Source organism: Pongo pygmaeus, chromosome 16, assembly GCF_028885625.2.
Source record: "Pongo pygmaeus isolate AG05252 chromosome 16, NHGRI_mPonPyg2-v2.0_pri, whole genome shotgun sequence".
Classification (NCBI taxonomy): domain Eukaryota; kingdom Metazoa; phylum Chordata; class Mammalia; order Primates; family Hominidae; genus Pongo; species Pongo pygmaeus.
Genome location: NC_072389.2, coordinates 81340530 through 81367231, shown reverse-complemented (window position 1 = coordinate 81367231; position 26702 = coordinate 81340530). Strand labels below are relative to the sequence as shown.

The following is a 26702-nucleotide window of genomic DNA, read 5'->3' as shown; positions in this document are numbered from 1 at the left end:
TTTTGTATGGTAGTAGAGATAGGGTTTCACCATGTTGGCCAGGCTATTCTTGAACTCCTGACCTCAAGTAATCTGCCTGCCTCAGCCTCCCATGCTGCTGGGATTACAGGTGTGAGCCACTGCATCTGGCCAACTCCGTAGTATTTATATATGTGCACATTCATGTAACCACCACTCAGCTCAAGATACAGATGTTCCCAACAACACAGAGGGCTCCCTCTTGCCCCTACTCAGTTGCTGTCCCCTCAAAGTTAACCGGGATCCTGACCTCTGTCACCATGGATTAGTTTTGCCTGTTCTTCAACTTCATATACATGGAGTCATTCAGTATGTGCACATTTGTGGCTGGCTTCTTTCATTCAACATAATCCTGTGAGATTTAGCCATGTTTTGGGTACTGGGAGTTGTTTATTTTTCTGGTTGTGTAGTTTTCCATATTTCATTTATTAACCTTCTATTTTTGTCTCTAACTCAGTGTCTTGTGGGGTCTATTGGTCCTTTTTAGCTAGATTGATATTAAGCATCTTCTTATCAATGGAGCTTAGGACACTTTTAGAAAGCAAAAGCCTAATAAACCCAAGCCCCCCAATCTTAAGCCAAGTTTCCTTCTCACGCCTGCTTCAGTTGCTCTTCTTCATGTGGTATTTTTTCCCTCACAAAACCGATGGAAATTAAGAAACCCAAAAGCTCTTCATCATGTTATCAGCTTAGGGATGCTTGTCATCTGAATAACAGGGTAGATATTTATAATCTGAAATGTTAAAATAACTATAGCAAACACTTACATAGCACTGACTGCTGTTCAAAGTGCTTTACATATATTATTTTCATCAAAACAACTCTGTGAAATAGACACTATTTTGTCATCCTCATATTTTAGATGGGGAAATGGAGGCACAGAGAGACCATGTAACTTTCCCAAGGTGGTAGAGCCAGGACTTGAACCTGTGTTTTCTGGTTTTAGAGCCTGCACCCTTCACCACCACACCATATTGTGTAGCATGATACTTCATGTGGTTAAAGTATTTTCTTCTATTGGGAGCATTTTCTGAATAATTTGAATGTTATAAATTTGCTTCAAAGAATACAAGTAAATCGAAATGGAAGATCTGATATAGAACGTGTGGCATTCATGAATAAATTATAGGACTCTCTGGTTTTAACTAATAATTTGCTTATCTTGTGACTTTTGTCAGCAGGGCTGTAATGTGCTTGCCTCATTTTCCTTCTCTTCAACAGGAGGAGATGGGCTCAGAGACAGGCAAAATTTATCATAAAATCTCATCACACTTGCCCTCACCATCTGGAAGCTGGAGGTAGGTTTGTGAAACTTTGTCTGAGAAAGAGTTGAATGCTGCTTGTAGCATAGCGAGTTTTAAAAAGATGGTTTTACTCCCCAATTCTGTTGCACAGGGCCCTGTGAGTTTTGGCAATTAACATAAGTGGCCAACAGTTTTCTCACAAAGATTATCAGGGTTCTAGAGGAAATTATCTTCCAGTTTTAATCTGCTGCTTAAGTGCTCTATTTCTTTATAGATGAACTAATTAATTCTCAGTCGCTTGTTTTTATTAAACATTTCTCTGCCTGTGTACGCTGTGCTTTGTCTCTTTATGCCGAGCCCCAGGTATTGTCTTCTAAGTGCATGAAAAAGGTCATTGAAATATTCTGTCTCTCAAACTCCTGGGTTCAAGTGATCTTCCCCCGTCTGCCTCCTGAGTAGCTGGCATTACAGCTGTGCACCACTGTACACACACACACACACACACACACAAACATGCGTATAGGCACACAGACATCCACATGTATACACACACAGACATACACATATCCACACATACTCATTAGATATACATTTACACTCACAAACACACATGTGCACACACACTCATATACACACCTTGTTTCCATCTTCTTCTCAGGATTCAGAGCTCTCAGAGAGTGGAAAGAGTCTTGTACCATGAGTCTAGGATTGACGGTGCAACCTTGCCCAAGCATCTTCCATCTTGAGATCTTGTTTATGATAATAAACATCCTTACCCACCAATTAGGGTTATTTTGAAGACAAAACAGAAAAAATAACAGAATTATGGCACGTTGTATATTAAAAAAAAAATTAAGCTTGACCAAAAAGAGGTCTGGCCTTTGTTCTAGACTCCTGGGAGGTAACCGTCAACATGTAATGTCTGATAGGAATATCTTTGTCTGGGGATTTTGACTCATTATGGATGGTCTAATAATGAGATTTAGGGTGGGGACTAGCCAGGCCAGGAAAAGTGACTATGTGATTTAGAGTCTGAGCTTTAGGTCCCTCCTGGAAGGACTGGAGACTGGAAACTGAGAGCAGCCACATGGACAATCAAGCATGCCTCTGTGATGAAGTTCCAGTAAAAACCCTGAACACCAAGGCTAGAGGGAGCCTCACTGGCTGGGAATACTCCATGTGTATTGGCACATAGCAAAGCCGGGAGGGTAATGCACTCTGACTGCATGGGGAAGGGATAATGGACACTCCATGCCTGCTGCCCTCCTGGACTCAGCCCTATGCCTTTCTTCCCCTGGCTAATTTTAATCTGTCTCCTTTCCATGTAATCAAGCCATAACTATGAGTATAACAGACTTCTGTGAGTTGTAGCCAGTTCTTAGAGGTAAGCAAGCAGAGTTGATCTACTGCCTGCTTGAAAAAACTATTTAAAAATCCCTAAACCAAAGAAGGCCAGAGCTCTCGTGAATCTGACCCAACAGATTTTGAAGCCAAAGCTGAGGGCATTGGAAGCCAGAGCCAGGCCAGACAGAGATGAGGCTCCTGGGAGGGAACAAGTGCAGTCCTGCTCAGGCTGCAGTGTCTCTGGTCTATAGCTAGACAAGGGCTCCCTCTGGGTCACAGCTTCTAGGGACAGAGTTTGGGGTAGTTTGACTGTCTGATTTGTAGGACTCTGGTGATGAGCTCAGCTGGGAAACTGTGGTAATGGGAAGAGAATGGTTTTGCTTTTTCAAATCATCTACCTCCTCCTGTATGCTTGGATCCACATTGGAACTCAGTGTGGAAACTGCCTTTGAACAGCCTAAGCCTGAACTCTGGGCCATGTGTCCAGTTTCCTGGCCTCCAGCTTTGTTCACTCCTTACCCCTACCCATCACTGATGCCAGATCCATCCTCCCAAATATCCTTTCATCATGTTACCCTCCCCACCACCTCATGGCACCTTCTACACAACAGGAAATGCCTCCCACCTCAGCCTGGCATTCAAGGTTCTTTTGATGTGGCCACCTCTCACCACACCACCACATCTCCCTGTGGGCCCTGTCAACTTGGATCAATTTTTCCTACCCACGAGCTGAACTTTCCCACCTCCATACTGTTGCTTACACTGTGACCTTCCTGTGCATGTTCTTTCCCTCTTCCCAAGTCCAAATGCTATAGACTGAAGTGTGTCTCCTGAAAATTCATACTTGGAGCCCTAACCCTGTATGTGATTGTATTTGCAAACAGAGCTCTTAGGAGGTAAAGTGAAGTGAGGGAGGAGGGGCAGAGCAAGATGGCTGAATAGTAGTCTCTGCCAATCACTCCCCCCTGTGACCTGGCTGGCTTCAGGTGAGACCCAGCACATTCCCAGCTATGGCGGCTGTGGTGAGAGACTTCTTCTGCCTGAGAAAAGCAGAGGGAAAGGTAAAAGGGACTTTGTTTTGCAGCTTAGGTACCTGCCTGGCCACAATGGGGTAGAGCATCAAATGGGCTCTTCTGGTAACTGATCTTGGGCCTTGGCTATTAAACAGAATTTCTGGGCCTTTCCTAGGCCAGAGGGGAGCCCACTGCCCTGAAGGGTGAGTCCCAGGCCTGGAAGCATTCACCACAAGTGACTTAAGAGCCCTTGGGCCCTAAGTGAACATCGACAGTAGCCTGGCAGCACTCCCTGTGGGCCTGTGGTGGTGGCCACAGGGTGAGGCTCCTCTGCCTGTGGAAAGGGAAAGACAGAGTGGCAAGGACTTTGTCTCATGGTTTCAGTGTCTGTTCAGCCACCTTAGAATAAAGCACCAGGTAAATTTCTAAGCTTTTTGACTGCAGTCCCTGGCTCCCAGATAGCATCTCTGGACCCGCCAGGGCCTGAGGAAACTCATTGCCCTGAAAGGAAAGACACAAGCCTGGCTGGCTTTGCCACCTGCTGACTCTAGAGCCCCAGGACCTCAAGTGAACATAGGCGATAGCCAGGTAGTGTTGACAGTGGGCCTTGAGCTTACTCAAGCTTTAGGTCTGACCCAGTGCAGTCCCAGTGGTGGTGGCCATAGGGATGTTGTAACAGTCCACTCCCAGCTCCAAGTGGCCCAGCAGAGAGAGAGAAATGGAGGGAGGGAGGGAGGAAGAGAGAGAGAGAAAGAGAGACAGACAGACAGATAGACTGTTTTTTTTTTTTTTTGGAGAAAAATTACAGGTAGAGAATAAGAGTCTCTAATGCCTGGTAGCCCAGATAATTCTTCTAGATCTTATCCAAGACCATCAGGGCAGTTCCTCTGAGTCTGCAAGAAGCTTAGTGTAACTTGGCTTGGAGTGTCCCCTAACAAAGATACAGTTTAGATCACCACACCCACATCCTTTCAAATACTTGGATGGCTTTCCCAAGGGTGGGTACAAACAAGCCCAGGCTGAGAAGATGGTGGCAGCTTGAAATCAGCCATGGAATATTTGCACCACCAAAAATGGCAAACACTACAGAACAGACTTCTGTTCCCTCCCCAACAGAGAGCCCCTTGTGTAACAACAGCACACCACTGCCCCATCCCTGAGCAGAGTACTGTGTGTTGCAGCAGAGTGGGGGTGGGTGTCTTCTCCCTTGGGCTACAGAATGCACATTTTTTTCCTCAGCACATGGATCATTCTTAAGGACAGACCATATCTTAGGTCACATGACACATCTTAAAACATTAGAAAAAAAATGAAATAATATCAAACATCTTCTCTGATCACAATGCAATAAAACTAGAAGTAACAAGAGAAATGTTGGAAACTATACAAACACATGGAGATTAAATAATATGCTCTGGAATGACCAGTGAGTCAATGAAGAAATTAAGAAGGAAATTGAAACATTTCTTAAATGATAATGGAAACACAACATGCCAGAACCTATGGGATACGACAAAAGCAGTACTAAGAGGAAACTTTATGGCTATAAACACCTACTTTAAAAAAGTATAAAAGCATCAAATAAACAACCTAACAATGCATCTTAAAGAAATAGAAAAGCAAGAGCAAAGCAAACCCAAAATTAGTAGAAGAAAAATAATAAAGATCAGAGCAGAAATAAATGGAATTGAAATGAAGAAAACAATCAAAAGCATCAATGAAATGAAAAGTTGGTTTTTGGAAGAGATAAACAACGTTGACAAACTTTAGCCTAAGAAAGACTAAGACATAAAGAAGACATAAGTGAATAAAATCAAAGATGAAAAAGGAAAATTACAACTGATACCGCAAAAATTCACAGGCTCACTAGTGGCTATTATAAGCAAAGCTTTGCATACAATAAGCTATTGTATGCAAAGAAATAGGAAAACCTACTAAAAATGGATACATTTCCAGACACATCCAGCCTGCCAAGATTGAACCATGATGAAATCCAAAACCTGAACAGACCAATAAGAAATAATGAGATCGAAGTGGTAATAAAAAGTCTCCCAGCAAAGAAAAGCCTGGGACCTGGTGCTTCACTGCTGAATTCTACCAAACATTTAAAGAAGAACTAATACCAACCTTACCCAAACTATTCCAAAACTAGAGGCCTTACCCAACTATTCCAACTCATTCTACAAGGCTAGTATTACCCTGATACCAAAACCAAAGAGAGAACTACAGGCCAATATCACTGATGAATATTGATGCAAAAATCCTCCACAAAATATTAGCAAATTGAATTCATCAACACATTAAAGTTGGGGTGCAGTGTCCCAGGTTCACTCAACCCTTCCCCTTTTCCTGTGTGCATCTACTTTGGCTGTGCTCCCTGGTGGCAGTGGTGGTGGCTATGTTGGTGTGTGGGCCTCCGAGGACAAGGGGAAAGTGAGTATGCCCTTCTCTTGCCTCCTGCCAGACGTCTGTAGCCTGCCACCAGCTCTGGCTAGGTCTTCAAACAAAGGATCTGGAGATATTCTTTTCCAATTTCTGGATTGGGAAATGGAGGCAAATTCTGGTTACTAGAGTCAGAACTAAGACGAGGCTGAATTGGGAGAGTCTGGGGTCCTGAGAGGCAGAGACCTGAAACCCTCTAGATCATGTGGGGAACTGGATGTGTGTCCTGGCCAGTTGTTTCTCCCTGTGCCTCAATGTTCCAGGTACCCTTGGAGGGACTGAGATCCTGGGGATGCCTGGAGCCTGGCTGCATGGCCTGGCCACCCTGATGCCTTTGTGTTCTCCGTGGCAGGCCAGCAAGGCCGAGGAGAATAGCTCCGACAGCTTCATGCACTCCATGGTCCCACAGCTGGAGCGGCAAATGGAGACCACCCAGAGCCTGGTGGAATCCTATGTGGCTGTTGTCAACAAGACCGTGTGGGACCTCATGGTTGGTCTCATGCCCAAGACCATCATGCAACCATGATCAACAATGTGCATGCACCACCTCATGGGGGCAGGGGGCTCCTGTGGCACTGGGGATGCAGGTGGCCGTGTTGGCCTGGCAGAGATGACAACCAGCCCTGTGGGACCAGGTCCAGAGAGAGGGGCACGGTCCAGACCAGGGCTGTCCCATAGAACTATAACGTGGGACTGGGCACAGTGGCCCATGCCTCTAATCCCAGCACTTTGGGAGGCCAAGGCAGAAGGATTGCTTGAGCCCAGGAGTTTGAAACCAGCCTGGGCAACATAGTGAGACCTGGTCTCTACAAAAAAAAAATTTTAAATAGCTGGGCCTGGTGGTGGCACATGCCTGTAGTCCTAGCTACTCAACAGGCTAACCTTGGAGGATCACTTTGAACCAATGAGGTTGTGGCTGCAGTGAGCAGTGATCTTGCCCACTGTACTCCAGCCTAGCAACAGAGAGAGATCCTATCTCCAAAAATTAAAAACTGAGTAGACAGGTGTCCTGGTGGCATGATAGGTCCTGGGTGCTCTCCCAGATCTGTGACCTTGGGCAGGTGACTTTTCCTCTGGACCTCAGTGTCCCCATCTGAGTGAGAAGAAGTGGTGAAGAGATGGGTCTTGGAGTCTAAGTGGTGTAGAAGCCACATCTGAAAAGCCATACTTGGGGCTTCAAGTGTAGCACACAGTCCCAGCAGGACCAGGTGGGGTGGCCAGGGTGGCACAGGCATCAGGTCCCAACCTCCTTCCCTCTTTGCCCACTCTCAGACCAAGGAGTTCATCTTCTTGGAGCTGCTGGCCAACCTGTACTTGCGTGTGGACAAGAACATGCTGATGGAGGAGTCAGCAGAGCAGGCACAGTGGTCATAAACACAATCAGCATGCCCACGGGGGCCCGTGGACAACTCCTGGCTGCAGGTGCAGAGCATCCTAGCTGGATGCAGGTACCAGGGCTGGCCCCCAAGGCCCCAAAGTCCCCCAGCCTCCATGGCTGAGCCTGTAGGCTCTTGGAAAAGGTTCCATGGCCAAGTTGGCAGACGTGGGTGCTCTCTAGAGTCATCAGAGAGGGCAGAGAACTCATGGTTTATGGTGTAGGGGCTGGGAACTTGGAGGGCATTGTGTGTGGGGCTGGACTCTGAGGCGGCCAGAGGCCTAGGAACGTCATCCTGGGCACGACATAACTGTTGTGCAGTCTGAGTCATGCTGCCAGGGCAGGGTATCCAGTTCCCAGTCTGGGAGTGCTGAGAGTCAAATCCACTGCAGAGCAGGGGAGATAGGGTCTCACCTCTTCTATCTGTTGGCAACCCAGTGGTGATCTAGGATAAAATCTTGAGCATCCCATACACATGGTCATCCCACAACACACCTCACAGGCCAGGCAGGAACACACAGCCCCCTTCCCTCCCTCCCGGGTACCACCATAGCTGCTAGCGTGTGACTGAAGGCAGGGTCCCTGGCCCCTGCTGAAACACTACCACCAGCCAGTGGGCTCATGCACCTTGGCCTGTTGCTCCTAGGGGTCACCTGTGCTATTCAGCCAAGGGGACCACAGTCCCTGCTGGCCTAGCTGAGCTCCACTGAGCTAGCCCACCCACCTCCCCTGACACACACTCTCCCTCTTCTGCTTTTCCCAGCAGGAGGAGCCCAGGCTCACCTATGCCACCTGCAGCCCCCCGCAACCAGCTGAGGCTCCCCTCTTACATTTATAAGTCTATGACCAGTGGTGTATACCCTTCCTGCCTCCCCCAGGGTCCTTTCAGAGGGTCCTGGGCTTTCTGACCACCCAGAGGGGCCTCTGGTGCTCACTCCAGTCCAGCCATCCCTTTTAGCTTCACCATCCTGGGTCAAACAGTGTTCCTTCTCTATCAGGCCTGGTGGCTGTTGGGTGGGGCTCCCCAAGGAGAGAGGTGGCCCTGGGCCAGTGGGTTGGAAGGGAGGGTGACAGAGAAGAGGGAAGCCTGAGGGGGCTGAGCATTGGTCTGAACTGTGGGTGCACTGCCTGGGTACCGTGGGAGAGGTCAGTGTGTGTGTGGGCTGGGGAGGGCTGCTGCAGCCCCCAGGCACTACCTGTGAAGCTCCAGCTCCTCCCTTCATCTTCCTCCCCTTTTCCTTCCAGCCCCTCTTTTCCAGGAACTTTGCCACACCTGCACCTGCGTCCTCCCCTCCCCGGCCCTCTCATAGCTGCTGCAGCACGCCCGTGCTCTGTGCTTGCCTCACCAGCTCTCTGCTCACTTTTCTCTCTCCCGTTTTCTCTCTGCTTTCTCTCCAACTGCCAGCTCATCAGGTCAGGCAAGTCCATCCCATCCTGAGAGCCCCAGCCCCACTCTGACCTCTAAACAGATCCTCCTCTTCTCGGAGGCCTCCCTTTCCAAGCCTGCCTGGGTGGGTGTCCAGTGACTTGACAGTGGCTCCCCAGCCCCAAAGCCAGCCCCCTTCATCTGTGACTTAGTCTGTCATAGTGGTGAGCTGACACATCCAGATGTGACCGTTGATGAAAACTTGTGCCCCCTCTGTGGTATCTCCCTGCCCTGTTCTATGAATATCTATAAATACTCATATATATATACACACACATCTACACATGGCCGACCACCTCACCTCTAGCACTGGGAATCAGTCACTGTGCTGTCCTTGTGGATTCTTGTGGCCCAAAAAGAGGAAGGTCTCCCCTGACACTGCCCCTCCAAAGTGTGCCACCTCTAGTGAGCCTCCCTGTCATGCCCAGCCTGTGGACAGCCAGCCCCCGCCATCCCTCCCACCCCCCACCAAGCATGGGGTGCTGTACAGGCAGCCGTGTGGCCTGACAGTCTCTACCAGTCCTGCTGTCCCTCGGCTGAGAATCAAATCCATTTCTGGATGATGGGGAATGTGTCCTCTGCTGGCTGTGTTCTCTGTGGAGCTCAGGGGAGGGAAAAGGCCAAGCCATTTCTAGGGTGCTGTTGGGAGGAGTGAAAAGGTCACACCCTTTCCAAGGGACACTTTTCCTGGAAAAGTGGAACTTAGCTGGCTTTTATCCTGTGAAGCCGGCTCTGGCCACTAGGGAGCAGGGCCATGAACTCAGCCTGGAGGAGCCTGTGGGGCAGCCGGTGCACTGGAGGGACAGACAGAACAGGCCACCAGGTGCAGAGAGGCGAGGGAGGCAGGGGGATGGAACGGAAGATGCCTGGGGTGGATGGAAGTCAGTGCCCTTGGGTGCTGGTATCTGTCTTCCCGGCCACCGCTACATCAGGCTTCTGAGCCTGTTGGCTCTCAGGGCCGGACTGTGCCCCATAGGTGCCATGACAGTCCCCGTGAAATCCACCAGGTGTCAGCAGGCAGCATACAGGTAACAGGCCTGGAAGGTCCCCAACAGCCCAGCTGGACATGCTCAGACTCTCTAGGGCTCCTCGTTCAGTGGCACAAACTCCAGGACCCAGTGAGGGAAATGGGAACCCACCAGGCTGAGCAGTATGGCTAAATACATTTACTCCAAAATGAAAAGCAAAATAAACAGAAGTCACATCACCAGAGAGCCACAACCCCATCCCCGCCTCCTTCTTCTGTCCTATGCTATCAATAAATAAGTTTCCCATCCACAAATAATGAGTACAACCTCCTCATATGCCAGCTCCAATCTCCACTAGGTATGATCCAGGGGGTGGCCCTACCTCCCTGGAATATACAAAATGTTACACAGATAATATATGTACACTGGGGAAGGGGGTCCACCCCAGCAGCCCGTGCCCTCTCCTGCTCTACAGTTAGCCCCACTGTCCCGCCTCAGCTGCCTCTCTGAATAGAAAGATGGGAGCCCCCTTAGGGAAAAGTTGCTTTGGTGAGAGTAGGGAGGCCATCAGGCCTCCTCCAAACAAACCAGCTCTACCAGCCTCTGGCTCTTAAATAACAATCTTCATCATCCAGAAATTTAAGGACTCAGCCCTGGTCAAGGTGGCAAAGGGTCTGTTTGTCTCCCCCCATTAGACAGGGGTCTTGTCTTTCTACCCTAATGATAAAGGGATGACTGGGAAGGGGTGGTAGGAACATGATGGGGATGGAGACTCCAGCCCCACTTCTCCAGGCTTATGCTGACAGAAGCCTGCTTTTATTTATTTTTATTTTTATCCCACGACTTATTTTTTAATCCCATAACTTCTTTTTCATAATACTTTTTTAAGTTTTTTTTTTTTTTTTTTTTGAGACGGAGTCTTGCTCAGTCACCCAGGCTGGAGTGCAGTGGCGTGATCTCAGCTCACTGCAAGCTCTGCCTCCCGGGTTCATGCCATTCTCCTGCCTCAGCCTCCCAAGTAGCTGGGACTACAGGCGCCCGCCACCACGCCCGGCTAATTTTTTTTTTTTTTTGTATTTTTAGTAGAGATGGGGTTTCACCATGTTAGCCAGGATGGTCTCGATCTCCTGACCTCGTGATCCACCTACCTCGGCCTCCCAAAGTGCTGGGATTACAGGCATGAGCCACTGTGCCTGGCCCTTTCTTTAAGCTTTTCATAAAACTTCTACTTTTTTTCCACAACTTTTTTTGCCACAACTTTCCCACAACATTTTTTATCCCGTAACTTTTTCATCCCACAACCTTTTTTATCCCATAACTTTGGTTTGTGTTCTTTAAATAAACACACTTGCATAGTTACATTACAATTTTATAAAAATAACAACCGATTATCTCATGCCAGGTGTGCCCAGCATTTGCATAGTCTCAATACCTTTAACACCACAGTTTTCAAGACACACAAAATTTTAAGGCAAAAACAGCATTTTGCAACAATTTAATAACTTATTACATTACAGTAGCATCACAGTAGCAGTCAATAATGCCACTTTAGGCAACAGTGTTTCAGTATTTCCATTATACACTCTGTTTACAAGAATTCATAAACTGGTCAAAGTCATTCTAAGAAAACTTGGCAAATAAAGCTTTGCAATGGAATTGGCATTTCTTTCTCTACTTTTCCTTCCTCCAGTTTCTTTCTTTTAAACTACAGTATTCATATTTTAAAATGTTTTAACTTATTTTAAAACTTAAGATAGCAGTTACATTTTTGAATAGTTATATTCTTTTAAAATGACTCTTTAAGATAAAGTTTTAGAGAAACTATATTATGAATAGGGGTGATTTACATTTTCACATTTTCTAAATATCAGCTTTGGTTTTAGAACTGACTTGTTTTCATTTCTGGAAAATCTATCAGGTTTAATCAAATACTTTTAAAATGATTATATATTGCAGTCTTTAAATAGTCTTTCAATTCTTCCTACAGAAATTCAAATTTATTCAGTTGAACCCACACTTTAAAATTCCATATTTCTGATTCAACTCTACCCTTCTAATGTTGCTTTCTAAGCAAATTGAAAGCTGCCTTATACTGAATGAGGAAGAGAACAAATACTTGGCTGAATGAGGTATTGCAAAGGAATGCATGCACTTTGAAGAAAGACTTTGGTTATTGCTATACGATTTACATGCTATTTAATTTTTCTTAAATATATGACAGAATAGCTACACAAAGAGTGGTATTTCAGTTAATATAGTACATTTATTTTCCAGACTGACATTCAGCTTAAATATGCCAGTATGTGATTTAATCCATAGGTGCCTGATGAACACATTATTGTCAGATTGGTTACAGATGCTAAACGCTATCTGAAGATCATTCCTAGTCATTAATATTTATCAGGGTAAAAGTTAAGTGATTTGAACTATAAAAATACCTTTGAAATAATTTATCAATGTATTAGGTAAACCCAGTTGCAGAATTATAAAGAAAAACTGTTAGACCAAATAAGGTGGCTAATTAACAGTGGTATGATTTCTAGCCCAAGGGTCTAAATTGGACTTAAACTGTCTTTAAACTGAACTCAAAGAATGCAAAAGTGGCAAGTTCAGAACATAAAAGGCAAGAACAGGACTTTAAGTCCATTTTAAACCCTCGGGCTAGAAATCGTACCACTGTTAATTAGCCACATTAGTTGGTCTAACATTTTTTCTTTATAATTCTGAAACTGAGTTTATCTAATACATTGATAAATTCATACAATTTGGAAGAGTCAGTTGAAGTCACAAGGACTTAATATTTGCACTCTTTCAGTGAATGCAAGCACATCTGTTATTCCATCTGTAAAATCGTATTATTGCATCCTATTAATGTCATATGTATAAAAGTATCATGAAGATGCCAAATGCTAAAAATGGAGATGGTCTAGTAACTAGAAATGGGCACCCCAGGGAGCGCACATACATCTCTCCCTGCATCCTAATAATGTGATGTATTTTGGAACACAGACATTAGAACTTCATGAAATTTTGGCTGTTGATTCTTTCCCAAGCATCTTAAAGTTATGATTTAGGCAATGTATGACTGAAATAATTCATTCATCATGTATAGGCACATTAACATAAATATGGCACAAAATATGCCTCTAACTGAAACTGAGAGGTATAAAAACATACTTCACTCTTTGTGAAGAACTTTGTGAGGAAACAAAACTCTGTGATTGTATAGACACTTTTCCTCATAATACTTGGACATTCACAAACATTAGATTGCACTGCAGCTTGTAAACATTTTAAGTTGCATAAACTTCGCCTTGATTTTCATGTATAGTATAATACTGTCTACTAAAACTCCTTTTTGTTTCAACTAAGTACTCTCTCATATATTGGTTTATAATAATGGTGGTTATTATTTTTAAAGTGTTTTCCATTCAAAGAAAAGAAGTAAATTCCTATGTCAGAGTAACCAATATGGCTGAAGAATAGGTACTCGCCAGAGAGGTCTAGATGGTAAAAATCCATCTTCTAGCCTCAAAGAAGCTCCATGAACATAGAGGAAGGCCAAGTGTCACACAGCTTTCCTTCATTCGAATTCATTCTTGACTAGAGCCTGTGTGCCTCTTCCATGGACGCTTAAACTCTTAAAGGATTTCTTATGATATTTACTAAATACATTAAGAAGAATGTCAACCAGTGCCCTTTTGTGTACTGGGACATATACTCATGTGATTAAAACAGGTAACATGAACTCTGACTTTAAAATGTATTGCAGATATAAAAGTTCCAAGCTAGAAAAGGTTTTCCACATCCACAGTCAATGATGGGAGCCTTTCATTCCTCAGAAATAATCCCTTTTTAGGTCATTGAGAAAGGGTACAACTGCTGCAGCTCATGATGCAATATCTTCATGACCCCAGAGCACATACAAATCCTAAGGGAACCACCATAGTACAGCGCTCATTCTTGGCACCAGAACAAATGAAACACACTCTATCCTGCACACACCTGCCAGAGCAGGCCACTTTCCTCTTCTGTGAGATTTAAAAAGCTCCCCAAAATGTTATTACTTCCATTCCCAATGCACAGAAAATAGGGGAAAGGCTGTTTCCAGTTCTCGGCCTTTAAACAACTCTAAATGTCAGTACTCACAGTGGCATATTACAAAGTAATAAACAGCGCGCACTTGAGGGCGAACCACATATTGAGCTAATGAAGAGCTCACTGTGGTTAGGATTTGATCAAATGTAATAGCAGAATATAAGCAAATTTTATCTGAATTCTGTAATGAATATACATGCTGCAATAACATTAAAAAAGCATGGCAGCCTGTTCCAAACCAGTAAGAATAGTTTTGTGCAAATAGTGGGTCTTTGTGTGTTTGAATTCCCACCACTTAAGGGCAAACTCGATATGCATGCTAATGACCTACAATTATCAAATTAAAAACAAAAATGCTAAAGGATGCCAGAGTGAACATCAGGAAAAGAGCAACTCTCCCTTAACTTTTTACAAATAAATTTAAACGGTAAATTAGAAACACAAATAAATGTGAGTGGCTCTAACTTTCAAATGGAGTAAATGAATGGTGTAGGAGATTAACCCCATAACTTTTTGTTGTTGTTGTTCTTTTAAATTTCTTGACCAGCTCTTAGATGATGATGATGTTTATCTCCTTGTTCTCAGCTGCCCGGTAAAAGAATGGCACGCAGGGTTTGCTGGCCAAGCCTGGGTGCTCCTGGGTGTCCTGCCTTACAGGAGGCAGCTGCACGATCTGCTGTGCAGAACCCTCCCTGGCTGCTGCTGGTGCAGGCTCCACGCTGTCGTCCAGGCTCACCTTATAAAAATCTTTGGAGGGAGGGAGGCGGGGGTCTCAGCACAGTGCAAGCCTCCCCTGCTCCTGCCTGCCCACCCCGCCTGAGGGCTCTACTCACCATCCGCCCCAAGTTCCTGGGGGCCTGGGGCCCCTGGAGCGGGCTCATCAGCAGGGTTCTGGGCAGCGGTAAGGAATTTGCCTTGATCCTCGTGGTCGCCCACAAGGGGCAACACCAGCTCCTGCAGCTCCAGCAGCTTCACCTGAAGGGAGGGGTGCTCAGCTCCCACCCTGGAGCCTGCGCCAGCACCCATGCCCAGCCCCACCCCCACAGAGATGTTGCATGCCCTACCTTCATCTCCTCCTCCTTCTGGGACAGCCTGATGACATCCTCCACCTCCTGGTGCCGCGTGATTGGCACTGCCCCCTGGCTTTCATATCCGGTGAAGGACTCTCCTGCGAGAGGACATGGCTCAGACACTAGGGTCCCTCCGATGGCCCTGCAGCTCCCCTTGCCCGTGCCCTGGCCTCCCGCTCACTCATGCCATCTGTCGCTCCAGAGGGCTGGATGAATCCATGCTCCAGTGTTTCCACCTGCTCCTTCCCATTCGCTTTCTCCTTTGGGAGGTCCATAAAGCTGCTCTGGAGCCAAAATAATGGGGTCACATCTCGGGAGAGACCTGTTCCGCCCCGCCCCGCCCCCACTTTTCTTGGCCCATGCCAGGACTCACTTTCAGCTCCTCCATGGCCTCCTTCAGGGCCCGGTAGCTCTCCCCACACACAAACTCATCCCCAGTCCTCCCTGGGGCTCGGGGCTCTGCCTCTGGCTCCTTCCAGGCTGAGGCCACCAGTTGAGCCAGGTGCAGGCAGCACAGCCTTCGCACCTTCCACTGCCCACATAGCCATGCCTGCTCCTCCTGGGAACTGGCTCCAGCGGAGTTGAAAAATGCCACTTGAAGGCAAGAGGTGAGTATTCTTGTAGGGGCATAGACAGAACAAATGAGGCAGGGAGGTGGAGCACAGCCCCTTCACTTGGGGCCTCAGAGTGCACCTGTTGGCCACAGGTGACAAGGTGTCTGACCACTGGCTCCTGGAAGGGGTGAGGAGCCAGAGAAATCAGAAGGCGGGAAAACCAAGAGCATAAGGGGGTCTGGGAGGGACCACAGAGGAAGGTGGCAAAGCGGGGTGGGGAAAGTCAGGCTTACCGTGGACTCCCAGCTCTCCAGGTCCTCTGGGATGTTTGGCACGGGCAGAGGCACCTCCTCCTCCTCACTGTCGAGATGTTCTCCTCCATCTCCTGTAGGGAGTTAGTCAGAGGGGACCTCAGACAACCCAACAAGGGAGGTACTGTGGGCCCACCTCTGTCCCCACCCTGACCGTGTAACCCTGAGCCGGCCTCTCCCCAGAGGTGAATGAGCTGCTGTTCTTTATTTTTCCTTTTAAGAAACAAGATCTTGCTATGTTGCCCAGGCACAGTCCCACTACCAGTCGGTGCGGGAGTCCTGATCTGCTCCCTTTCTGATCTGGGCCAGTTCATTCATCCTTAGGCAACCTGGTGGCCCCCTGCTCACAGGAGGTCACCATATTGATGCTGAACTTAGTGCAGACACCCGGTTGGCATAACTACCAGCTGTTCTAAAGGTCTCTTCCAACCCCTCAGTCCTATGCTGCTAAGAGTCCCCCATTCTTCCTGGGGTGCTCTCCTCTTCCTCTGAGTGGTCTCCTGTACCTTCTCCAGGGAGAGCCATGAGGCTCAACTGGGTCTCCAGCTGTTGGTTCTGCTGGCTGGCAGCTTCTAGGTGCTCCTAAGGGGATGGAAAACAGAGTGAGAAGGCATAGAGGTTGCCAAGTCATCCCCCTTGGGGACCCCTCTTCAGCAACTCCCTCCCCTGGGTCTCCTGCAACTTTTGGTGGGCCATCTTAGCCACCACGTTGTCCTGAGCTTCCTGCTGCTGCAGCTGGTCCACGAGCTGGGTCTGCAGCAGTAACTGCCTGTGCAGCGCCTCCTTCTCAGAGGTCAGCTGCTGATAGGTGGCCGTGTACTGCTGCAGGTCACCCAGGTACTAATCTCACTGCTGCTGCAGACTCTGAGACTCTTGGCTCTTCAGCTCCACCTGCAGGAAGACCCTGGGCATGAGGGCATGAGGTGGCTGGCTTCCAGATTCTGGGCCCATTAATAGGGTAGTGAGCGCACTGTGGGGCTCTGTCATCTGCCCAGGACCCCGGTCCCTTGCTCCAGGCCTAAGAGGCTTCCTCCCTTGCCTAGAACCCCATACCTCCTTCCCCAGCCTCAAATCTCATGTTCTTCTTGCCTCAATTTAAACTGTAGGCCACAGACTGGTGGAAAAGCAGAGGGAGCCAACCACCACCTGCTAAGTGTGCTACATGCCTAATGCTTTCCATGTATTCTCTCATTCAATCCTCAGCGCCTCTGCAAGGAAAATGCTAACTTCCTTTTGAAGTTAAAGAAACAGAGACTTAGAGATGAACAGTAGTTGAATGGTGACCAGTGGAACCCAGGCCAGAATCCAGTTTGAATCTAAGAAGGCTTTTTTGTTTTGTTTTGAGACAGTGTCACTCTGTGGCCCAGGCTGGAGTGCAGTGGTGAAATCTCAGCTCACTGCAACCTCCACCTCCCGGGCTCAAGCGATTCTCATGCCCCAGCCTCCTGAGTAGCTGGGATTACAGGCATGCACCACCATGCCTGGCTAATTTTTTGTTGTTGTTGTAATTTTAGTAGACGTGAGGTTTCGCCATGTTGGCCAGGCTGGTCTCAAACTCCTGACCTCAAGTGATTCTCCTGCCTCAGCCTCCCAAAGTGCTGGGATTACAGGTGCGAGCCACCATGCCTGGATAAGGAGCCTCTTATCACTGTCTCTTCCCCTGTGACTGGGCAGCTCCATGCATCTAGCTGGGATGACGATGTCCAGATCTGGGAGGAGCCCAGGGCTACCCACCTCTAAAAGTCAGAGGGCAGGAAGCAAGAAACAGTCATAGGGCTGCCCTGGAGGGTCCTGGGGTCACCTTCCCCCAGCTGGAGCTGCCTTTGGCCTGGCACCTCCCTTCCCCAGAGGCTGGTGCCTGCCTCCCAGCCCTTCTTGGATGGGGCAGAGGTTACCATCTCCTTCACCTCATCTGGCTTCTCCTGCAGCTCCTTTATTTGCTGCTCCAAGTGCAGTGCACTCTTGTTCTCGTTGTTCTGCACAGGGAGAAGCAATCAGTTTCCATCCACTGCAGCTAGAGACACCAGAACTTGGTGTCTGCCTCCCATGTCACCGGGAAGGGTGGAGGCAGGTTAGAAAAATCATCCCTTCTCCCCCACAGCCATCAGAGCAGGGCCTGATGAGCTGTAGCTCAAAGGTGCCTTTAGAAGTACAATTTCGTGTGAGGGCTACACTGCCCCATTTTACAGGTGGGGAAACAAAGGCCTGGAGGGATAGGGATGAGGGCAGGCTCCCCAGGTGGGGCAACCCACCAGATCCTTGAAGCTGCACTGTGGCTCAGCCAGCTGCTTGTCGAGCTTGTGGTTCTGGGAGAGCGCGAGCCTCTCCTGCTTTCGCAGCCTCTCCTGCTTTCGCAGCCTCTCCTCCTGCTTTTGTAGCCTCTCCTCCTGCTTTTGTAGCCTCTCCTCCTTCTTCCACAGTCTCTCCTCCTGGTCCCACAGCCTTTTTTCCTGCTTTCGCAGCCTCTCCTCCCCCTTTCGCAGCCTCTCCTCCTGCTTGCGTAGCCTCTGCTCCTGCTTTCGCAGCCTCTCATCCTGCTCCCCTAGCATCTTCTGCTGCTCCTGAAGTGTCTTGTTTTGTTCACACAGTCTCTTCTGCTCCCGCACCCTCCACTCCTTCTGCTCTCGGAGCATCTCCTCCTGCTCCTGGAGTCTCTGCTTTTGTTCCTTGCTCAAGAGACTCAAGGCCTGATTGTTTTCCACCTGGGATTGGAGCTTTCCCTCCAGACCCTCCACTTCCTGCCTCAGGTGTTTGGCCTCATCTTGTAGCTGTTCCACCACAGAGGTCACTGCTGGGGGCACCAGGGATGGGGGCTCAGCTGAGAAATGAAGCAGATAATAAGGGCCTCTGGATTCCCCACCTCCCTCCAAAAAAAATCCCTCTTCTTGATGCACAGCTCCTCTCAGGCTTCCCAGACTTGGTCTCACTGCTAATGATTCCTCGCACCCGATGGTAGCCAATTTCCAAGCCACTTTCACATAGAGAGCACTGTGGGTGGCTGACAATGGGCACTCCTCCCTCTTTGCTGATGGGGACCCCGAGGCTCATGGAGATGACAAAACTTGCCATCTCCTGGCACAGACCTCTTTCCCTCTGCCTCAAAGCCCTTCCATCCACCCACCTCCCTGGGGCATTCTAAGCCACCCCCACAGACCTCTGATGCCAGTCCTGCTCCCAGGTCACACCAGCCCCACCTTACCCATCTGGTTTTTGAATTCGGACAAGCTCCTCTCCAGCTCCTGTATCCGATGTATGTCACTCTTCTTCTCTTCCTTCAATGTGCGAGCCTGCCCAAAGCACAGGGGAAAGGGCCCTGGGGAGAGGGGCTGGTGGCTGGACAGGCTACCATCTCCCTCTCTGCCCCCATCTGCACAAAGCACAGACCCAAGACCACCTCTGGCTGTACTATTCCCATTTTACACAGATGCCCAGAAAGATCCAGTGACCTATCTAAGGTGGGGGCTGAGGGGTCAGGTCTCACCTCCACCGACATTTTCCGCATCCTCTCTTGCCACCGGGCCCTCTCTCCTTTTATGTGTTCAGCGTATTCGTCTTTCTGTAGCTGGACTTGTTTTAATGACTCTGTCATCTGCAAGAAATGGGCACAGAAGTTAGGAAGGGCTGTCACTGGTCCTCACCTGCTCCTGACCACCTGGGATCATCTTCCTTCCACATCCCTCCCTCTGCAAAGCCTCACCTGTGTCACATGTGCGTTCAGCAGCGCCCGCTCCTTTATGGTCTGCTGTAACCGCCGCTGGAGGACCGCTTCACTGCAGCTCGAGGACTGGATGGTGAAGAGTGAGAAGGTTTGATCTGGGGAGCCCAGGCAGTGCCCCTTAAAAGGGCTAGGGCTAGGCTCAATATACAACTTGGTTAGTAAAGATCAAGGCATTTCCAAGCCCGTGGCCTGGTTATTAAAAGAACTCAGTAAAGTTGGAAGGGACAGGGAAAGAGATCGAATTTACAGCTGGCTAACAGAGGCCCAGAGAGATCAGATAATATTGCTGTTGTTATTACTGTTATTACTACCACTGTTTGAACTGTCATGGAGGGCTTCACCAGGTTCCATGCTACAATCCCATTTCATCCTCACAAACACCATGTGAGACAGTTACTAGGATTACCTCTATTGTGTAGATGAAAAACATCGAGTGTTCCAGGTTAAGTGCCTGCTTAAGATCACTTAGACAGAGCTGGGATTTGAACACCCAGGTCTATCCTATTCTCTAAGCCCATTTTTCTTGTTGGGGATGGGGGCACAGATAGGAAGGGGGAAATTAATCTTTTGTTCACTTTTTGAAAGGATAATACATTCATATAGTCCAAAACTCAGAAGGTACAGAAGGGAGGTGTCTCCCAGGCAACCTTTACTCTCTCCTGAGTTTTTTATGAATGCTTGCAGATGTGTTTTTGTATATTATCATAGTACACACACACACACACACACACACACACACACACCCCACACACCCCTTTCCTCTCTCTACAGAAATGGTAACATACTAAAGATACTCTTCTGTACCTTCACAGAACAACTACCCAATACCTCACCTAGGAAAGGGCAGGGCAGGCACTTGGCCTCTGAGCTCTGCATCCAGTGCTCACTCCCCACGGTGCCCCCCAACTCACCCACAGCAGCTGACTCAGCCCCAGGCTGCCTCTAACAACCATACACAAAAGCAGTGAGAAATGAGCATGCTGCCTTCTGGGCAGGACACTCCATCCTGCAGAAGGGACTTTTAGGCTCACTCCTCCATTTGGGAAGCCAGGCTGCCAGGGGATGGGGCAGCTGGTTGGACTCACCCTGTCCTCTTCCTGCTGCTGTGTAGACACAGCACAGAGAGCCCGCTCCAATTCTTGAATACGCTGTAAGGAGTATTGCAGGCGGCCAGCCAGATCCTTGGACTCTTCTGTAATGAGAGAGGTTGAGATGGGGCCCAAAGGACTCCCTCTAAAGACCTGTCAAAGTGCCAGGTTGAAGGATGATGGGATGCCCAGATTCCCACCTTCGAAGTGTCGGGCAGCACGTTTAGTATGGTAAAGGGTGGTCTTCAAGTCTGCCTTTTCCAATGTGAGGATGTTGATTGTCTGGAATTGAATGGGAGAAAAGCCAAGCAAATGCTGAAAGACAAGGAAAGACGCATTCTCCAGAGGACAGGAGAAAGCTCCCCACCCTCCACTCACCTCTAACTGCTCCTTTTGTGCTTTGTGTATTTCATTGTTTGCTTTCTTTGCCTATAGGAAGAGGAAGACAGAGCTCTTACCACGGGGAGGCAGAGATGGCACAGCAAGGGACAGGCCCCTAGAATGCCACCAATGCCCCAGGACGGGCCCACCCATGGGACCAGGTTATCAGGGACCCTGTGGGGATGGGGCAGAATCTGAGGGGTCAGCCTTCTTCCCCAGGCTGGGAGTGGGTAAGATGAGACTGGCATCTCTACATCTGAGTGCCCCCCAAACCCAGCAGTCATGTGAGCAAAGAAATCACGTTACTTCTTCCAGCTGATGTTCCACTTGTTTCTTCTGCTCTTTCTGTGGGGAGAGTCAAATTCAGGTGACTGGGAGTGGCCCCCTCAACTCTATTCCCCAGACCAGGAAGTGGTAGGTGGGGACCAGGAATGGATTTTAAAGGCAACATTCTCAGACCCAATGGCAATACAAACTGGCCAACACTCCTCAAGCTCCCAAGGACAGAGGATTTGGGTCTTTGTTGGTTTTTGCCCACAGCCACAGAACTCAAAGTCTGAATCTGGATTCTCTTGAAAGGACAGTAACATAAACCTCTAGAGAGGGAGTCTCAGGAAGGCCCACCCTTCTGCCAGCTTGTGAATTAGAAAGGAGCCTTCATTCAACAAAATTTTACGGAGCACATATGGGCCAGCTACAGTTCTTCACAGCAGATATAGGATGAAAAAGGACAGACAGGAGCCCTTGGCCCTCAGGTTTCCATTCTAGGGGGCTTTAAATCTCAGACTCTCAGAGCTAACAGAGACCTTTGATGCTCTACCTCCTCCAGAAACACGAGCTCAAGGAGGACAGGTGGCTTGTCCAGACTCAAAGCAAATTAGGGACTGAGTCAGGGCAGAAATACAGGTTCCCTGACAACCAGTCAGGCTAGCGCTTCCCTGAGAGGTGACAACCCCAGGGCATGTGTGGCAAGGACTGGAGCAGGGGTGTCTGGAGAAGAGAGAGTCAGCAAAGAGGGCAGCGACAGAAGAGCCATGCTGCATGCTCCTTGCTCTGGGGTCCCTCCCGGTGAGGCCTGTGTGCTCCAGCTCCCCATTTGCCATTGGCACCAGGGTCCCCCAGCCCCTTTCTTCAGGGCCCCAAGGGGAAACTAAAGCCCAGGATTGGCAGCGTGGAATCAGGGGACCCCACTGGACTCTTACCAATGATTCTATGTTTTCATTGAGTTGATTGATAGTCACAGAGCTTGACTCCAGGCCTACTGCTACTCCTTGGTACTGGCTCTGAGGCACATGCAGAGAGGAGGAGTTGGAAGAGGATTGTGGGGAGAGGTAGAGAGAACAATCATTAGGGCTGGGGTGTATGTGGGCTGTCTCAGGTGGCAGAGGGTCACCCAGCCCCCATTGTGAGAGGAGGTTGGAGGGCTGGCCTGCAAAGTCACTGCACCTCGGCCCAGGGCCTCTTACTTCCAGATCCTTCAGGGTTACAGATGATGCAGGAGTAATAAAAATGAGAAATTAAAAAAAAAGAACTTACATGGGAAATAGTTATGTATATAGAGAAAGTATAAAAACAGCAAGGAGCCGGGCACAGTGGCTCACACATGTAATCCCAGCAGTTCGGGAGGCTGAGGCGAGTGGATCACTTGAGGTCAGGAGTTCAAGACCAGCCTGGCCAACATGGTGAAGCCACATCTCTACTAAAAATACAAAGATTAGCCAGGCGTGGTGGCAGGTGCCTATAATCCCAGCTACTCGGGAGGCTAAGGCAAGAGAATCGCTTGAACCCGAGAGGCAGAAGTTGTAGTGAGCCGAGATCACACCACTCCACTCCAGTCTGGGTGACAGAGTGAGACTCTGTCTCAAAAAAAAAAGGCCCAAATCCCACATGCCTGCTCTGTACGTTATTCCCAGATTACTTTTAAACTTTTAGGTGTCACCATTTCCAAGATGATAAAAGATGCGGGGAAGGAAAAAAACCCACCAATCAAGCAGGTGAAGAAGCAGACAGAAACAGGCTGAAGGTTAATGGCAGCAACATAAAACAAGGCAGGGGCCAAGTATCCCCCAAGCCAGAGAAGCCTCAGGGCCATGCACAGCTGGAGACAGCAAGCCAGAGGGGGGTCTTGGCACTGCCTCACCTTCCACTTGTCCAATGGGAGAGTTCTACCCCATTGGAGTGGTTAAGGTTGGACACCAACACCTTCAGAATGTCCTGAATCTACAGGAGGTGACAAGGGAAAAACAAGGGCAGGGGGTGAAAGACAGAAGTGGCTTAGAGAGAAGTAAGAAAGTCAGGGTAGGAGGAAGATGTGGGTTCAGGAAAAGGAAATGCTGAAGAAGAGCAGAGGAGATTAAAACCATGGCCTGTGCCATTCTTCCAAATGGCCACCTGCTGCCTTGCCAGGGGCAGGAACAAATAGATGGAAAAGTCCCTTGAGTGATGCAGTCACAGAGTGGAGTCAGCTGACCAATACAGCTCTTAATGTGCTCACTGGACCCCTCTCCTCAGGCCCAGGACATGGGTGATGAATCTGGTAGAGCTCCAGACCTCCACCTCCATTAAAAAAAACAGACTCCTGAGTAAGAGTTCACCTGAACTAAGGGGTCTCCAGCTAAAAAACAAGTTTGAAAGACACTGATCTTATCCAGAATCATCTTACAGAGGAGGAAACTGAGGCCCAGCAGAGGAAGTGATTTTTCTGTGGTCACCCAGCAAGCTGGTGGCAAGTTAGAGCTTCTCTTCCTCCTAGGGCCTGGGGCTCTCCTCACCACACCCTGGACCCCCTTCAGTGACTCCTAAAGGGACAGCCTGATGGCAAGTGGCTGTACTCATTAGCCCAGCTTCCCCTTGAGAGTGGGGATCAGGAAAATCAAACAGCAATGACCATTTCCTGGGTATCCTGGGTGTTTACAGCAGGCCACGTACTAGGGGTTAACATGAAAGCAACAATAATAAGGAATCTCATTTAAACTTCACAAATGGAAGTCAAACAATACTACCCCTATCTTACAGATGTGAAAAGAGAGGCCCAAAGAGCTCAAGCAACTTGCCATAAATCAGATCCCTAGCAGATGGAGAAGCAGGAGTCAAACCCAGAATTCTTAACCCGTACCCAGCAATCTCAACAGTTACCCTCTACTGCCCCTTGTGCCCTCTGTCCCCAGGAGCCTGGCCAGCCAAGACTCACATCCCCAGATGATTGGCAACCACCAGAAGTGGTTGTCTCAGGGCTACTGCCAGTTTTTTTCTTTTTTGTCTTCGCTCCTTCTGGAACACCAGAGCTCTTCCTTTGCTGATATTCTTTTAGCTGTGGGAAAGAAGAGTAGTAATACACATGAGAACTACCAGCCCCTACAGCCACACCTTCCTTACAGTTTTTGCAAAATACTCTTATACACCATCTGATTTAATGCAACCAACAACTGTACAAGGTGTTGTCACAATCACTTAGTGATTGAGAGGGGTGGATATTATGGCTAAAAAAAAAGTGGGGTGGGGGGGCAATAATGGAACTTAAACTCAGTCTTCTGACTCCAAGCTCTGGGGTTTTGCCATGAATCAGCAGCTGCCAGGGACCAAAACCAGAGGCAGAGGTAGAAAAGTAAACATTACATAGGCAGGAACTACACGCTGTGTGGTTTAGTCATACATCCTCACGTCTGTTAGTGTGAAGAAGTGCACCAGCATCTCTCACACTTTTATATCAATGTGTCCTCATGGCAGAAGGCAGCTTTTTTGTTAAATCTGGGAATTTATCAGAAAGAGGACAACCCAAGTCTCATTTCAGAAAGAAGTCTGGTATACTCTTAGAAACCTATGTGAGGGTCATCCCTAAGTACATTAATGTTTTTTCTCTCAAGAGAACCAAGGGAAACTGATGCTTCTGAAAGATCTCCCACATTCATCCTGTGGCATTCAATGTACTCCAAGTTGAGATGATATGAGGAAGAGTCAAGCTGTCAAGTTCAGTTTCCCAAGATCTATTCCACAGAAGGTGAGCAAATCTCACTTCAGAGACCACTGACTGAAGGGCAGTCTGGTCCCAGAACCATGGAGAATTAGAATATGAGGTGGAGAACTCAGAAAAAAATGTTCAAGTCTCTCTGGAGAGTAGAATCCTGGGAGAAAACCAAACCAAATCCATTCTCCCATTACCACCCAGAGATACTGTCAACGTTTTGAGCTCACAGGGGAAGTTTAGGCTTTTCACACTGTTGATGTCTATGTGAAGGGAGTAAGGCAGCCTGAAACCTCTTGCTCCTAGTTCCCATAGTCCCCATTTCTCTTCTAGCTGGAAATTTGTGCTGGGACCAGAAGAACCAGAAATGGGGTGAGAATGCTTAGGGGACTGGGTTGTAAGATCAAAGGCCGGTCTTGCAGCAGTAATGACAGTTCCTAGGGGGACTGTGACATCACTACATTCCACTCCACCTGGGGGTGGGGGGAACGACATCCGTGCAATGGCTGAGTTGCTGATCCACGATGGGGGAGGGGGGCATAGGGCTGGGACCCAGGTCCTTGGAGATGCCAGTCCAGAGAGCCCAGGGAGGTTGGGCTTGGGTCAGCAGGAGGGGAGAGCAGAGTCTGCTCAGGGAACCCCAGGAGTCACCAGCCCAAAGTCACCCAGGGATGACTGGAGATGCTGGGGGGTTAGGGCTGGGGGTCCCAGGTCCTTGGAGACGTGAGCCCAAAGGACCCAGGGAGGTTGGGCTTGGGGCGGCAGGACGTGAGGGCTGAATATGGAGTAGGGAGCCCCAGCAGTCACCCGCCCAAAGTCACCGCAGGGTGATTGGCAAGGGCAGAGGCTGGGCTGCTGGCTGAATGGGCGGGGCTGACTGACAAGACTTTGGTGGAGGAGCCCAGGGGTGCCGGGGTAGGGGGGCCCAGCCCAGTGTGTCTCAGGAGGGGATCTCCGGCTAGGTTGGGGGGCCATGACCTTTTTCTTGGCTTTTTACCTTTTTCTTGGCTGCTGCCAATTTGTTCTGTCGAGTTTCTTCTAACATCATGGGGTGGGGAGGGAGGTAGGGTTGGGGCCACATCAGCGAACACCTCCAGTCACCTGCCAGGCTGCTGTGTGACTGAGCCAGAGGAGGCGTAACCAGGACCACACTAGAATGCAGAATAGGGGTGTGGCCTTAATGCTCCAATCCCATTGGTCAATGAGAAAGATGAAAGGGAAAGGAGGCGTGGCCAGGCAGCAGTGTGTCCAGAGGAACCTGTGACATCACAAGGAAAGCTACCTATGCGACTGCTGTCCCCGCCCACTTGGGGAGAGGGGCGGGGCCTGCCTACTCCAGGAGAGGAGAGGGACGGTTTTTGCTTTAAAATGTTAAAAATAAACTTTAAAAAAATATGTGTTTATACTTTATATATATGTGTGTCAGTGTGTGTGTGTCTGCATGTTCCTCCAGAGCTGTCCTCATTATCCAGCTTGTATACATGGTCTATGATTTTGGCCTACATTTTTCATCTTCAGATGGAGTACAAGAATTACCAGTATTACCCCAGTTAAGACACAAATCCTATAAAAATGGAAAATCCATAGCATGTTTGATGATTAATGAATGAAGTGGACTATATTATCCAACATTCCAATCATTCCAATAAGGTAAAATAATCACAATGATTTCTCTGTTTTGGAAAAAACAT

At 48.5% G+C, this 26702-nt stretch overlaps 1 protein-coding gene and 1 pseudogene across 3 annotated transcripts; one reads left to right on the top strand and one right to left on the bottom strand.

Moving 5' to 3' along the window:
* The first annotated feature begins 6389 nt into the window (after positions 1-6389).
* LOC129013621 (putative GED domain-containing protein DNM1P34) lies at positions 6390-7435 on the top strand (annotated as a pseudogene).
* A 3875-nt stretch (positions 7436-11310) lies between these two features.
* Positions 11311-26256, bottom strand: LOC129013611 (golgin subfamily A member 6C-like). 3 transcript variants are annotated; one of them, XM_054450039.2, is made up of 18 exons: positions 26009-26256; positions 24241-24360; positions 22253-22333; positions 21357-21395; positions 21048-21098; positions 20870-20951; positions 20667-20773; positions 19561-19647; positions 19345-19452; positions 19063-19150; positions 18116-18681; positions 17771-17839; positions 16370-16445; positions 15846-15937; positions 15180-15282; positions 14993-15096; positions 14762-14903; positions 11311-14675 (listed from the first exon to the last, which is right to left on the bottom strand). In XM_054450039.2, the coding sequence occupies exons 1-18, from the start codon at positions 26090-26092 to the stop codon at positions 14479-14481; spliced, it is 2196 nt and encodes a 731-aa protein (XP_054306014.1). In that variant the 5' UTR covers positions 26093-26256; the 3' UTR covers positions 11311-14478. The 3 variants fall into 3 exon arrangements, with proteins under 3 accessions (XP_054306014.1, XP_054306015.1, XP_054306016.1); XM_054450040.2 differs by having other exon boundaries at positions 18116-18654; XM_054450041.2 differs by lacking the exon at positions 17771-17839.
* Positions 26257-26702: the final 446 nt, after the last annotated feature.